The sequence below is a fragment of the Cordyceps javanica genome, chromosome 7 (assembly GCF_051103115.1).
Source record: "Cordyceps javanica chromosome 7, complete sequence".
Taxonomy (NCBI): domain Eukaryota; kingdom Fungi; phylum Ascomycota; class Sordariomycetes; order Hypocreales; family Cordycipitaceae; genus Cordyceps; species Cordyceps javanica.
In genome coordinates, this window is record NC_139301.1 from 2,364,918 (window position 1) to 2,379,009 (window position 14,092).

The 14,092-nt window shown below is 52.6% G+C and overlaps 4 protein-coding genes across 4 annotated transcripts; 3 read left to right on the forward strand and 1 right to left on the reverse strand.

Moving 5' to 3' along the window:
- Window positions 1-971: 971 nt before the first annotated feature.
- V2A60_010200 (Endonuclease/exonuclease/phosphatase) lies at window positions 972-2,462 on the forward strand (the record flags this gene model as incomplete). The annotated part of the gene is made up of 2 exons (XM_083261460.1): window positions 972-1,108; window positions 1,175-2,462. 2 exons carry the CDS (start codon window positions 972-974, stop codon window positions 2,460-2,462), a joined length of 1,425 nt encoding a protein of 474 aa, XP_083117586.1.
- A 605-nt stretch (window positions 2,463-3,067) lies between these two features.
- V2A60_010201 (kinase-like domain-containing protein) lies at window positions 3,068-3,926 on the reverse strand (the record flags this gene model as incomplete). The annotated part of the gene is made up of 2 exons (XM_083261461.1): window positions 3,068-3,717; window positions 3,776-3,926. The coding sequence occupies 2 exons, from the start codon at window positions 3,924-3,926 to the stop codon at window positions 3,068-3,070; spliced, it is 801 nt and encodes a 266-aa protein (XP_083117587.1).
- An 899-nt stretch (window positions 3,927-4,825) lies between these two features.
- Window positions 4,826-8,262, forward strand: V2A60_010202 (rab-GTPase-TBC domain-containing protein; the record flags this gene model as incomplete). The annotated part of the gene is made up of 2 exons (XM_083261462.1): window positions 4,826-5,251; window positions 5,305-8,262. 2 exons carry the CDS (start codon window positions 4,826-4,828, stop codon window positions 8,260-8,262), a joined length of 3,384 nt encoding a protein of 1,127 aa, XP_083117588.1.
- A 2,268-nt stretch (window positions 8,263-10,530) lies between these two features.
- On the forward strand, window positions 10,531-12,278 carry V2A60_010203 (Pal1 cell morphology protein-domain-containing protein; the record flags this gene model as incomplete). The annotated part of the gene is made up of 5 exons (XM_083261463.1): window positions 10,531-10,561; window positions 10,684-10,925; window positions 11,065-11,524; window positions 11,583-11,944; window positions 12,000-12,278. 5 exons carry the CDS (start codon window positions 10,531-10,533, stop codon window positions 12,276-12,278), a joined length of 1,374 nt encoding a protein of 457 aa, XP_083117589.1.
- Window positions 12,279-14,092: the final 1,814 nt, after the last annotated feature.

Sequence of the window (14,092 nt, forward strand, 5' to 3'; positions counted from 1 at the left end):
GCGAATGATGCGTTCAGGACTCATGTTTCCTTGTTCATTATGTTGCTGTTCGTGTTTTTTTCTTTCATCTTTGTATGGGGATTTACTTTCCTTGGCCACAAGTTGATTTTCACAACTCAAACCAGCTTGATGTGCCATCAAGGGGATGCGACCTGGCTGCGTGGTAGTCAATGGCATTGACAAGAGGCAGTAAATCATCTGATGCTGAGATGGCTGCGCCGCGCCATGCTGATTATGGAATGGGTTGTTGAGTGAATCGCTCGGTAAACTAGGCGCACCTTCATGGTAACCTCGTTACTGATGACTGCTGGGAAACGTCGCGAGGGAGCAGGTCTGTGGTTAATCACAGTATCGCGCGAGTAGCCACCGAAAACAGCGCCCGAAGACGATCGTCGCAAAATCCTGTTGACCCATTATAAGAGTGTACACCGATAGTTAAGAGATTGCTTTTCCTCCTGAAACTGATGGCTCATGAATCAGCTGTGAATGTCGGTGTAACTGACTAGGTAGTCTAGTCGCCCATGATGGACAAGCTCAGTTTTGCAATGGCGTCCGTGTCACGCGCCCACTTCGCTTCGCTAGTCGCAGCTCACTACTTGATGCCGTCTGGCTCATGAGTCTCCTTGAAGCTGTTGGGCGGCGATTAGGCATCTTACCACACTGCGGCAAGCCAAGACTGCTTATCTGCCGTCTCCGAGGCCCTCTCGTCCAAGCTACCGGACATTGCCGCCTGGCACTCATCAGGGGAGCAAGGCACCTAACTACAGTCTACCTGTAAGTACGTGGCACCTCACAGTCTTTTAGCGCCCAAGATGTGAGGAGGACCACCCAGCGCCATGTACCCGTGGTACAAAGCCCAGCCTATTCAAGCCAAGCTCCCCACCCTTTTCTCAGCGCTTCAATGCACCTGGATAATCAATACTCGATCAGCACCTCAGACCCCGAGTGTGCAAGTTGAGAAGCAAGGCACAATGACCCCATCAACTGTTGACCTTCTATTTCTGACCTTCAACTGCGCAAAAGCATTGATAAACACTTCAGTGTTGGCCAATCACTTGGAGGCGGCCTTTGGGCAGAACGCCACAGACTTGCCAGACATCGTTGTCTTGTACGTGCATCGTTGAATGGGACACAATGTCTACTGTGCGAACCGCTGTGCTAATTTATCGCACAGGTCCCTCCAAGAGGTTGCGCCCTTGAGCTATGCTTTCATTGGTGATTATTTCCTACGACCGTACATCGAGCGTTTCGACACTGCCATTAATCAAGCTGCGTCCCAGTACGGGTTGAAACATGAGGTGGCTAGCTTGATGTCGTCTACTGCCGAACGACCGACACCGCAAAAACGCTACGAGCTGATGAAGTCGAAAAACGTGGGCTACACAGCTATACTTCTGTTTGCCAAGGACTCAAACCGCATTAAAGATATTCGGGAGGCAGAGGTTGGTTTTGGCGCTGCCGACATGGGAAACAAAGGTGCTGTTGGTCTCAGAACCACTTACGATGCAGGAGAACGTGGCTCTGCAGAGATGACATTCGTTGCAACACATTTGGCCGCGATGGAGTGGAATCTACCTCGTCGTAATGCCAACTGGGCCTCCATCATGCGATGCATGACGTTTGGTGACCCGCTACCTCTACTCGAGAAGATGCGCGGTGGGAGCCCTACGTCGCCTGAGAGTGACGGGCCGGGAGAAGGTGCAGGGCTGTTACAAGGGCAACAGAATCAGCCCGAAACAGATGCGCTGCAAAAACAGCTGCACGACATCTCGCTGTTCAAACCTACGTCACATCTCTTCGTCGGTGGAGACCTCAACTATCGTATATCAACAAGCTCTCCGCCACCAAACGCTGCCTTTCCCAGTATGGATGTCGAATCAGATAATTACTACCCAAGGTTCTTCGAGCTAGATCAGCTCACTCGAGAAAAGGCCGCAGGCAGGACTTTGCATGGTTTGACCGAGGCCCCGGTTCACTTTCCCCCGACTTACAAATACGATGTGTTGGAGACCGGCAGCAAGGACGAAGATGGGATGGACCCTGTCCCATGGAAATTTGCTCCGCACCGCTATCCTAGCTGGACCGACCGTATTCTGTATTTAGACCTGCCCGGCTGGGCTACTTCTGAGCAGGGCAGTAGCATGAAGGTTCATGCGTACGATGCTCTTCCGCTGATGCGGACAAGCGACCACCGACCAGTATTTCTCCGCATTGAAGCTCCCATACTGAGCTTGTCGGACTTGACACCGACTGTAGAACAGTTGGTAACTGATACAGACCCCCGAGTTCGGCTACCGACAGAGTTGGACCCCGAGGCATGGCAGCGACGCCTGGCGGCGAGACGGCGCGAGCTTCTTGTTGGTTGGAGCATGTTTCTCTGGAGCACTAAAGAGGGTGCATGCATATTAGCCACTTTTCTGATCGCTTCGATCAGCGGGTATTGGGCATATCGCTCGGCATAGAAAATATCCACATTGTATCAAACGGCATCTATTGAACTGCTTTGCGTATGCAAGTCTCCCGATTACAACTGCTCTAAGCGCGGCGACAGCACTTATCGTAGCGTCTATGATCCCTTCCTAAGTATCGTTTATGCGTGCTTATCCTACAATAGCCCATCTGCCGCCCGCATCAGCTTCTTCGTATCGGCTTCTTCCAAAAGAAGGCCGCCGCTTGGTAAAACGGTAGACCTAGAAGTCTACGAAGTACTGATCATACTGCTGGGCCATGTCTAACGTATATGTGTCCCGCTTCCCATCGTCCTCTGGATATATATCGAAACACTGAGCATCGCTGGGATAGCGAACAGGTGGAATGATAGGGCCCGAAGTCCGTCGCTGTAGTATATCATCCCAGTTAAGATCTCGAAAGAACGGGTGCGATTTTACTCTACCCGCTCCACCGCTAATGTTTCCTAGTCTTCGAGAGCGATCGACTGTGCAGAAAGAGCAAATAATATCCCTGGCCTGGTTCGAAATCGGCGGATCTGCTGGGAAAGTGATGGGTCGCTCTACGATCCTGTACTGATGATTAGGGACAATTTTGCCACGACGAGTCGCAATTTTGCTCACTGTTTGTATATCTCTAATGGATTTTGGTGCCAGAATGGAGGATAGCCGGTGAGGAACTCAAATAGGAGGATGCCAAGTGCCCACCAGTCCACAGCTGTAGTGTGTCCCTTGTTGTGTATCACCTCCGGAGCCAAGTACTCTGGTGTCCCACAAAGCGTATACGTTTCTACAGGTCGATCATCGTGGTGCCCAAGCCGTTTGGCGAACCCAAAATCTACCAACTTGATATGGCCGTCTCTGTCGAGGAGCAGATTCTCCGGCTTGAGATCCCTGTAAGCAACGCCGCCCTGGTGCTCATGGAGGTATTCGAGCACCAACACAATTTCCGCGGCGTAGAATCGTGCGACTGGCTCATCGAAGCGGCGAAACTTCCTGAGATAGCTGAAAAGCTCACCGCCAGGCACATAGTCGAGGAGCATATAAAGCGAGTCGGCATCGGCAAATGAGGCGATCAGGTTCGTGATGAAGGGGTGGCCAGCAACGTCCGCAAGGACAGCGCGTTCGTGGCGCACATGGTCGATCTGCTTCAGCTTGATGACCTCTGTCTTTCGGAGAATTTTTAACGCATACACCTCGGAGCTGTCTTGTCGGTCAAGCGCCGCGGTTGCGCTAGCCGGCCGGACAAGGCAGACTCGCGCAAAGGTGCCTGAAGGTGGTCAGCGGGTTGTCTGTCCGCGAGGCAGTGGTAATGGGGGTTCACGAACCTGTGCCGAGGGTTCTGACAAGGTTAAAGTTAGACAGCTTGAAATGATGTACTGGCGGCAATGGTTTGACACTGCTACTGCCATGAGCCGACATGTTGGGCTCAGCATCGATGCCATAGCTGGTAGGTTGAGCAACAGAAGATGACGCCATGGTGCTGGTCGAATGTGCAGCTTGTCGACCGTATTGCGATCAAAGAGAACAGGTCCCCATCCGCAACCGACGACCGACGACCGATTTCGTGAACACAAACGCTGCGTCTAGCACGGCCATGCGATTGATCAATGCTGGGATCTAGTGCGATCCATGGCCGCAAGCAAGCTGGCGAGGGACGGGCTGGCAGGAAGTTCCTGCTTCTGGTCGAGTGGCACTTTTGATGGACTCTGCAACGGTATCTTTCAGCTGCGGGCCGATTTCCGGTTAGAGAGAGCCGTCTGCGCGCGAATGGGATGCAGAGTTTCGGGTCGCACTCTCCCCTCAACGGTGACGGTACAGACAGACGATGCTGGGCGGCGCCTGTACCAGTGCGTCAGGTGGGTCAGTGGCGGACATAACAAAAACGGGGTACACTTCCAACAGTCGGTACTTCCAGCAGCACAACGAGGTACTTCAATAGTGGAGCAGCAGCGAGAAGGCGGGGCAGCCCGCCAAGTGTGGCTTGAAAAGGGCAGTGTGACGCCCTGGCCTGAGCCCCCTGAGGTCGAGTGTACCCATCACATCCCACCAGTGGCTGGTACATGTATGAGAAGGGAGCTCCACCAACTCGAAGGCAGGTAAGTAGGCAATGACATAGGTAGGTGCTGCGAGAGGCCACACAAGCAAGCAAAGATTCAATCCACTCTCCAAAGCTGGAGCAGTCTTTTGTCGCTTGCACGCATCCAGGATCACCAAACCCCTCCTGTCCACCTGACCTGCTCTGTCATCTATCGCGCTTCCAACTCCTTTGCTCCCGCCTCACACGATTTGGTCTGCTCGCCTCAAACTGCTGCGAGGGCTGAGACGACAAGAGCAGTGTTTCGTCGCCATGCGCGTCTGATGAAAAGGCAAAAACCATGTTCTCCAACTTTACCAGTATAGTGCAGAAAGCACAGCAGCTCATTGACCCTACGCAAGGGCTAAATCTATCCAGCTCCGACCGGAATCCTTCCAAGGCGTCGCTGTTCCAGAGCCAATTTCGGCTCCCAGCATCCCAGAATCCTCTCTATGAGATCACTGCCGAGCTCACCATCCCACCATCGAATGCTACAGGAGGAGAGAAGGAGAACGATAGGGGATGGCACTATGCTGGCAAGCTGCACCTGTCCGAGGCATTTGTCTGTTTTTCAACGACTCCCACAAGCTTCCTGCAGTCAGCGAGCACGAGCACCTCATCTGCGTTCACCGGCCAAACTCACGGTGGCGGACCCAGCGGGAATGGGTTCACGTTTCCCCTGTGTGCCATACGGCGTGTAGAAAGGCTCAATAGTCAGAATTTCCAGGTACAGCAGGGAAACCCGAGGTCGCAACGCCGTTGCTAACAGCGCATATGTAGTTTGCGCTCGCCATCACGACGTGGAACGGGCTTCTCGCCGAGCATCAGAAAGACAAGGACAACAGCACGAAATACAGTAAAGACATCAAAGAACAACGCATCACCATCCACCTCGCAGGTTCCAGACAGGCCTGCGAGCGGTTCTGCGACGGCCTGAAGAAGGGCCTCCGAGCCGGTGTAGGTAACGTTGGCAAGCTGCGCAGGGTCGTCGCCGAATGCTACTCGGAATACCTCTTACGACCAGACGAGAAGAAAGACAGTCGTCCTCCCGATGCAGGGCTTGGTCTGACGTTCCGTTACCCTGGCGACCCGAAAAAGCTGAGAGATCGGGCTAAGATGCGGCTTTGGGCAGAGTATCTTCGCGACAACGGCCGAGGCGCCACGCTCATTCGGCAACCCACCTTTCACAAGCTCATTCGAGTTGGTCTTCCAAATCGGCTGCGAGGCGAGATGTGGGAGCTTACTTCCGGCTCGCTCTACCTGCGCTTGGAGTCCCCGACTCTATATGCAGACACGCTAGCCAAGTTTCAGGGTCAGGAGTCGCTCGCCATCGATGAGATTGAAAAGGACCTCAACAGAAGCCTGCCGGAATACCCTGGCTTCCAAAGTGAGGATGGTATCGGGCGCCTCCGCCGCGTGCTCACTGCCTACAGCTGGGTGAATACTGACGTCGGCTACTGCCAAGCGATGAACATTGTCGTAGCCGCTCTCCTCATATACATGTCCGAGTCCCAGGCCTTCTTCCTGCTCTCGGCCTTGTGCGACAGGTTGGTACCCGGATACTACTCCACCACCATGTACGGCACGCTTCTAGACCAAAAGGTCTTCGAGTCTCTTGTCGAGCGAACCATGCCTGTACTTTGGGAACACCTTGTCAAGAGTGACGTCCAGCTCTCCGTCGTGTCCCTTCCATGGTTTCTTTCTTTATATATTAACTCCATGCCGCTTGTTTTCGCCTTTCGCGTCTTGGATGTCTTCTTCGTTGAAGGCCCAAAGGTCCTTTTTCAGGTTGGCCTAGCCATTCTACGCATCAACGGAGAGGAGCTGCTCGATGCCGCGGACGATGGCGCCTTCATATCGGTGCTGAAGTCGTACTTCGCGCGGCTGGACCAATCTGCGCACCCGAGGTCCGAGAACCCCAAGCTTCGCGCTGTTACCCGGTTCCAAGAGCTCATGGTTGTCGCCTTCAAAGAATTCTCAGGCGTCACCCACAGTAGTATCACGGAGCTGCGGCTGCAGAAAAAAGATGCAGTCCTCAACAACATCGAAAACTTTGCAAAGAGAACCGCCATCCGTAATCTGGGCCCAGACAGCAAGCTCCTCTCCAACGACGAGCTAGGCTCCCTCTACGACCGATTCTACAATGTTCTGTACGAGCGCCAACAGCGAGATCGCATGATACAGGAGGAGGCGCAGCGCCGTGCCAAAGCCAGCAGAATGCGCGCATCCGAGATCTTCGCCGCCAGTGCCTCGGATCAGGTCGAAAAGGGCCGCGTGGGGCTGGGGCCAAGCACCAGTTTGATGGACTACGACGCGTTCCGAGAGTTCCTCGCCAGCATGTCTCGTTGGGCAGTTTCGGATTCGCCCGGCCAGCCCAAGAGGAGCACTGGAGCAGAGACAGAACGACATGGTAGGGTCAGCGTCGGCCAGGAGCGCTCCCGCAGCAGTTCGCCTTGGGGATTCGGGCCTGAACCCGCCCACCATGAGTTCCTAGAGCGGCTCTTCAAGAAGTGGGATGTTGACGGCGATCAAGCGCTCACTCTGCAAAATGTCGTCTCCGGCTTAGCAGGCATCAAGGGCAAGAAAGATATCATGGGTACCATCACATACTTCTTCGAGCTTTACGACGACGACGGAGATGGCAAGGTCGACCGAGAGGGCATTCTACGCATTTCGGAAGCGCTACTGTTCCTGTCGCGGCGCGGCTTAGAAGGCTCTTTGAGCCCATCAACAATCGTCCGCGCTGATGGTAGCAGTGAACCGCTCGGCAGCCAGGCCGCTAATGCGTCCGCAACCGAAAAATTTCTTGGTAGCGTCAGCGCCTTCATTCGTCGCTGTTTTGAATACGCTGATCCAGACCATCCGAAGAACGACGGAAATGACGACCTGATTACAGTCGATGGTGGTCAAGACTCCAAAGTTGCAGACGCATTTACTGTGGGCAATGATGACGATGACGACGACGACGACGACGACGACGACAGAGACGATTTCAGGCCAGTTGCACACACAGAGGTCGCCCTTGTGGACCTGGCAACTAACTCTCAAGCCACTACAGAAGGGGAGACTACAGAAGGGGAGGGCATCTCGAGTCGCATCACCAGCAAGGCGAAGGCGGAAGCCGCCAATGCAGCATTAGATCCCGCCCACCCGCTTCACATAACTTTGCCAACCTTCCGGATGGTGGTGTTGGCAGATGAGCTCTTGGAGCAGTTCTTCGAGTCCTCGTTCCCGGTATCGTTCCACATTATTGATGGGGTACCAGACACACTCATCTCAGCCGGTACTCTCACAACGTTCTCCAGCTTGGGCTTTGGCACAAGGCACCAAGTTTCGCCACAGATCGGGCCCCCCGGCGCAGGACGGGGACTGCGCGGGGTCCTAGACAATATTGTGACTGACGGTATGCGAGTCGCTACCGAGGTGCGACGGCGCATGGAGGAAGCGCAGAGAGAACTGGAAAAGAATGCTGTTCCCGGTCAACGCGCATATGATGACGATGATGAGGATGACGACATGGCTCTGCGGGCTGAGGTGGCGTCGGGCCAGGGTGCAGATATCGAGCGTCGCTCCGTCCGAAGCTCTGATCGAGACTTACTAGACGGCGCTGACGCATATGCTGGCGCATCGGGAAAGGAAGCCGGGGAACGGCTAGTGGAGGTTGACGCGGAGGACAGATCTGCTGCCAGGTCCGGGTCGCATGAAGAAGACGTGGGCGTGGTGGAATTCGCCACTTAGTGAGGCATCATATAAAGGGACACCAGTTTCACACCAATGTCTCTATTCATAGCCAGGCAGCTTGGAAAGTTGTATCAAGCCAGTATCTGCCACATATGATTCATGCTATATATCGTAGCCCGTATTCCGCATATCTGCCAAAACCTTTTCTATCACTTTCCCATCAGCCTCATCGCTCATGCGTGCGGCGGCATCTCTAGCTTCAACCCATTCGAGCTCAAACCCTTGTTCCCAGGCCTCCCTTGTGCTAGCATCTTGTTTGGCGGTACAATCACCCTTTGCGGCGAACCAAAATATCATTTTAAAAGAGTGCGTCTGTCGGCACCGGTAAACGCAGACGGAGGAAGGCTCGCAATTGACTAAGCCTTCAGTCAACCCGTTCGGGCCAACCGTGAGTGTCTTGTCCTCGAGCATCATGCTGTCACTGGGTGTCGCTCTTGTAGTATTCTTTAAAGGTAACGGGTGGAACTCCAATCCCGTTTCTTCGCATGTCTCGCGAATGGCAGTAGCATGGAGGTCCTCGTGTATGTTCTTGCGACCCTTAGGCAACTGGGTATATCCCGAGTCGCGATCATAGATAATTGCGATCTTTCGTGCTCTAGGATCAACCGGCACACAACCGCATGAGATCATGAGGAACTCTGCTGGAATGAAGCGTTGTACGTGCTGGTCAGCTGAAAGACGTACTCCAGTACCGACATTGTCCGCTACTGATGTCGCAGTGTCTGCCATGCTACCTGAACGGGGTGTGAATGAAGGTTGGAGATGCCTGGTAGGTAGATCCAGTAAACTTTTAATTTGAAATCCACCACTACTTGCTTCTATACTTATGTGTACAGTTGCTTCCTTCTCGGGTGGTATCCGATGACTCCTCGCCGGTGAGACTTCAGGCGTTGCTTTCAGTGGGCGTACCACATGTGGCTATTTCAGTCACGTTTGTGCTAAAGAAATACATATTTCCTTGACGGTCATTCCTTTGATATATTGTTTTGCTCGTATATTTATAACTATCAGGTGACAAAACTGAAAAAGAAGCGGCGACAGTGTATTTCAAGAACATGGCAGCGAATTTTGGATAAGGCTGAAAGAAGAACCACTTCAAGAATCTTTTTTTAATCCTACCTGGCTGGAAATTCACAAGCATTTTTTGAGATAAAATTAAAAAAAAGCGTAATGTAGTACATATTCCACGTCGCATTCCATCGAAATTAGCGTCACGCTGTCCTGGCTAAAGTTTTTTTTTTTTTTTTTCACCTCCAAGCCACCAAGTTGAAATACTGCAACAAGAACTTTTAAAACAAGTCGGCACAAGCCATTATAAAAGTTTACTGTCCGCTGGGGGAGAAAATTCATAGATCTAAGCTCGATATCTCTCAAACAAGGTCGATTTTCTAGCTACGCTGTCTGTTGCATTAATGTTTTTTCTTTCTTTCTATCTGAACTCGTCTTTATGTCTCACACCAGTGGTATGCATCTGCTAATCTACTATTCCAACAGGATTACGTGCTGATCGTAAAAACCAGCCGTCGCTTCACTGCTGTAAAAAAAAAAAATTAGGTTGTGCTTCTTGACGTACACCTTATTTTCATGGCATTGAGCTTTGCTTCATTTGCAATCCACAGAGGTGCATGCATTTTCTTCATGTTTGGCGTCGTAATGCCTTCCCAGGCGGTGGCACCATGCATGTTTCCTTCCCATGTGACTTTCGATCTTCTATCAACAACGGAGATCTCATCGTCGGGAGTGAAATGGGCAACACAAGTGCCGTTAGACATGTTGAAGATCGACCTAGTTAGTGGTTATTCAAATACCCACGAGCATTGGCTACTCCCCTACTCCGTACACAGCTACAGCTATCAATGGAGACAAGTACATTCTGTCGCTGCACGATGAAATAGCGTTGAAATCGGAGCCTTCTCTAGACTGGCTGGTCGATGTGGATCACTAGTAAAAGTTAGTTCGCCCTCCTTGGCCAAGAACGTTCATTCTGGTAGCGAGAGTCAGTCAGTCAGGGTGCTCGGCTAGTGCAACGCAACAACGGCGCGCCGCTCGTGGGCCAACTGGTAGGATAACTGCCCAGCGCTTGCAGCCCCTTTTCGGTGTCAAGGGTTTGATCCGCGGTCACCCCACGCCCACTAGATGTAAACCAGTCCCTTCATACCTCCCTCCCTCCTTACACGCAACATCGAGATCCTGGCGATACTCTGACTATTGTGTGAATCTTCCCCTGTCACCTGTTCAAGCATACACAGTCATTCACAGATCGCAATGTCAACCACTAGCTCTTCTGAGCCATCAGGTAAGATCGCGAAGCCTGAGATGATCGCTGCGCAGGTTCGCCACTGGGACCCCGCTGTCAAACGACGAATGTTTCGCGGCGGGTTTGTCTCGTCTTGGAATCCATCTAACAACCTGGTGTAGGGCAGCAAGGGGTCAAGGGAACACACCTGTCGGCGAATCTCCTTTCAAACAACCCCTTTCGAAACCGAGCTGCCTCTCCGTCAAACCCAGCGGCTAGCCTGTCGAGTTCTCCGTTTGACGACCCTGCACCTCACCGACCGCTTTCACGCAATCCATTCCTCGACCAGCCTCCTGCTGTGCGCTCGCCCGGTGTGGCGTCAACTCATTCCGACTCTCAGAGCTTGTCAGCGGAAGATATCTTTGTACGTACAGCCGCCAATTGTCGTTGCTAGACCCTCGTGCGCCTAGTGCCTGCTTCCATTCCGAGGGTTGTCGGGTCCCTCCTTCCGGAGGCACGCCACCCAGTTCCGACGAACGCCGCTGACCAGCAACATTTTGCAGAATTCATTGACTCTCGACGATAGCAAGCCTGTAGACTTTCAGCCATCATCTCTACCCAACGCGAGGCGACCTATGGAGCGACGCGCACCACCACCCCGCCCTGGCGAAAAGCCGGGAATTCAACCTTTGCTCAATATGCAAAAGCATCGACCAACAAAGTCCCAGGAAGAGGCCCTCAAAGCCAAGGGCCAGGCTCCAAGCTCACAGCCTGGCTCATCAAGATCGCCCCAAAGAAAACCTCAACGCCGACCGCGGCGCAATTCTGAATCCTCGATAATGGACTTCAATGTAAAATCTATTACGGAGGAAGAGCGGAAGATGATTGAGGAGAAGCGACGTGGTAAAGACAAGTTGCGCCGTGAGGGTCGTGATGGAAAAGATAAAGGCCGGTCAGGCAGACCGAGCCGGCGAATTGATATCATTGACCAACTCGACGCGACGAGCATCTACGGAACTGGGCGTGAGTATTTGGTGAAGCTCTAGGACCAACTACAATTTTTTACTAACAAGCTGGCAAGTGTTCCATCACGACGGCCCATTTGACGCACTGAACCCTCACCGCAACCGGCAGAGCAGTCGCCGCGCCCCAATGCAAGCGTTTCCGAAGGACTCACTCAACAACTCTATTGGCGGTTCTGGGCCCTTGAACTCACAAGCAGACCATTCAACTTTCATGGGGCAGACTGCTGAGGCATTCAGAGACTACGCGGCTGGCGCACGAGCTAAGAATGCCGCCATTTTCAACCCCGTCTCTCGCGGTGATGTGATACACGGTGACGAGAGCCATGGACTCGGCACATCAACTTTTCTGGAAGGAACTCCGGCCGCTCGGGCAGCTATCGCTCGGCACCAGGCTGAGGAGGCGCAAGAGGCAATGACGGTGGGTATACAGCGAAAAAAGTCTTTGGCGCACCGGATCCGACACATGAATAAAGGCCCTCGTGAATACCATGCTGGTGGGCAATATTCTCCTGACGCCCTACATTCCCGCCCTGCCGACGGCGGTGAAGCCAACCACGGCTACTTCTCTGAATTTGGGAAAGGCGAAGACAACATATCGGTCCAACGTCGCGACGGCACGCTTTCGCCAGCTAGCCCACCTCCTGTCCCAAGGCGTAGCTCCGGCGCGGCTCTCGAGAGGCGAGCCACAACAGACGCTACCAGCCCAGCCGAGGAGATCCCCGCAAAACAAAGCAGCCTTCTTGGAAGAATGAAAAGTCTCAAAGGTGGCAGGAAACCCAGAAATGTAGACGGTACCAATTGCGCCCCAGCGAATCAGGGTTGAATTTTTCAAGCAGATGTATGCGAATGAATAGTGCACGAGCGCAAAGCAACTCAATGATGCAGCGCCAAAGACACGATAGTCCAATTTGCAGTGGCTCTCACGGACATGTCGGCGTATAGCCGCGCCGATGTGCTCCGCTACTCAGTCGGCGGTGTACGAGTAAAACAGCTGCCGAGTTGCACCAGAAGAGTGGTCTGATTCGCTTCAGAAACAGCCGGCTTACTTATTAGCTGAAGCTTGTTGTGGGCCAAGAATGTTTATGCTGCCAGCTATGTCATGAGGCTGTATTTGGTCGGCGATCGTCACTGTCTTGCAGCGATGGTTTAGCCAGTAGTGACATCGATATTTCTATCTGCAAAGCTTGCAGAAGTAGCTCTAATGACTGAATTGACAATTCCTTAAATCTTTCTCTACTCTCGCGCAGAGTATCGCTATCTGGCCCGCCACTTCAGCATTGGTGGGGCTAGCTTATAATGGCGGTCTTGCCTGCCAGTTGTAGTGCTAAAACACTTGGTATCACCTACATCTTTCACCCAACGGGTATGTACTCGAGTAATCATAGACATGTTAAAAAACTCCGCTCGTCTCCAGTCTCGTCTCGTTTGCGCTTCGACACTTGCCGATGAAGAAGCAAGGCTGTCTGATCATCTCGGTAGATATCAACCAGTCAAATATGGATGTACAGAGCTGGACGGTGCGGTTCTGGTTGGCGGCCTACGAAGAGGTTCCGTCGTAGGTATTAGTGCCGATGATGCAGAAGGCTTTGGCCTATTAGTAGGTATTCCCCTTCACAGTCTTCTGCCACGGATATTAACACGAACAGATGGGACTGCAAGGTATGGTAAGAGCAATCCTGGAGGGCTCAGTGACTCGCACCTTGGTCATAACACCAAAGCCTTTGGCGTCGATATCGAAACTAATCGTGGACATCACAAAATCCGAACTATCGGAATCTGGCTTTGATCAGGTTTTGATCCAAGAGAAATGCCGGGCTTGCCTGGATAGGGTGATGCTCTCGGTTGTATTTGACATCGACGGCATCTGGCAAACGCTGTCCGAGCTTCTACAACCTATGAATGAGGTTACGTCTCCAGCTGTTACTAGCAAAAACCCAAAGACAGAAATTCAAAGAAGTGAGGACGGAGACGTGTCACGATACTTGGGGCAAGAGAGCATGAATCTTGAAGGGAAATCACGGGCGACATCGCATGATGCTCTCGACGAACACGGTGTAGCCATATGCCCTCCAGAAATCATCGTCATAACTCATTTCTCGACTCTCTTAACTTCACTATTCGCTAGGCGGGAGAAGACCGAAGCACATAAAGCCCTATCGTTCCTAAAGACACGATTGCGTGGGCTCTCCCGCTATTCAAGCACAAGTCCTCTGCTGCTACTGATCAATTCTACCACCGAGGGCTCAAGTAACAGGCATCAAGAGTCAGCTTTGGACTTTGGCAATCCAACTACGGGCTACAAGAGTCCGGATCCTACGCTCAATTTAGTATTTGGGTCGGGGGGCGGCCTGCGTACTTCACGGCCAAGTTTTGGCATCGTTTTCAGCCAGTTTCTAGACTTGCATCTCTTCTGTACCGATTTCCCGGCGCACCGAGCAGCTTCATCTTGCTGCCTTACGAAGCTCGCTGTATCTTTCAAGGGTGGCTGCCAGCAGCATTCTTCCACGTTAGTGGAAGTTTTGCAGGATAATTTGGGGTTGAATTCTACGCATGTTCACGAAGATCG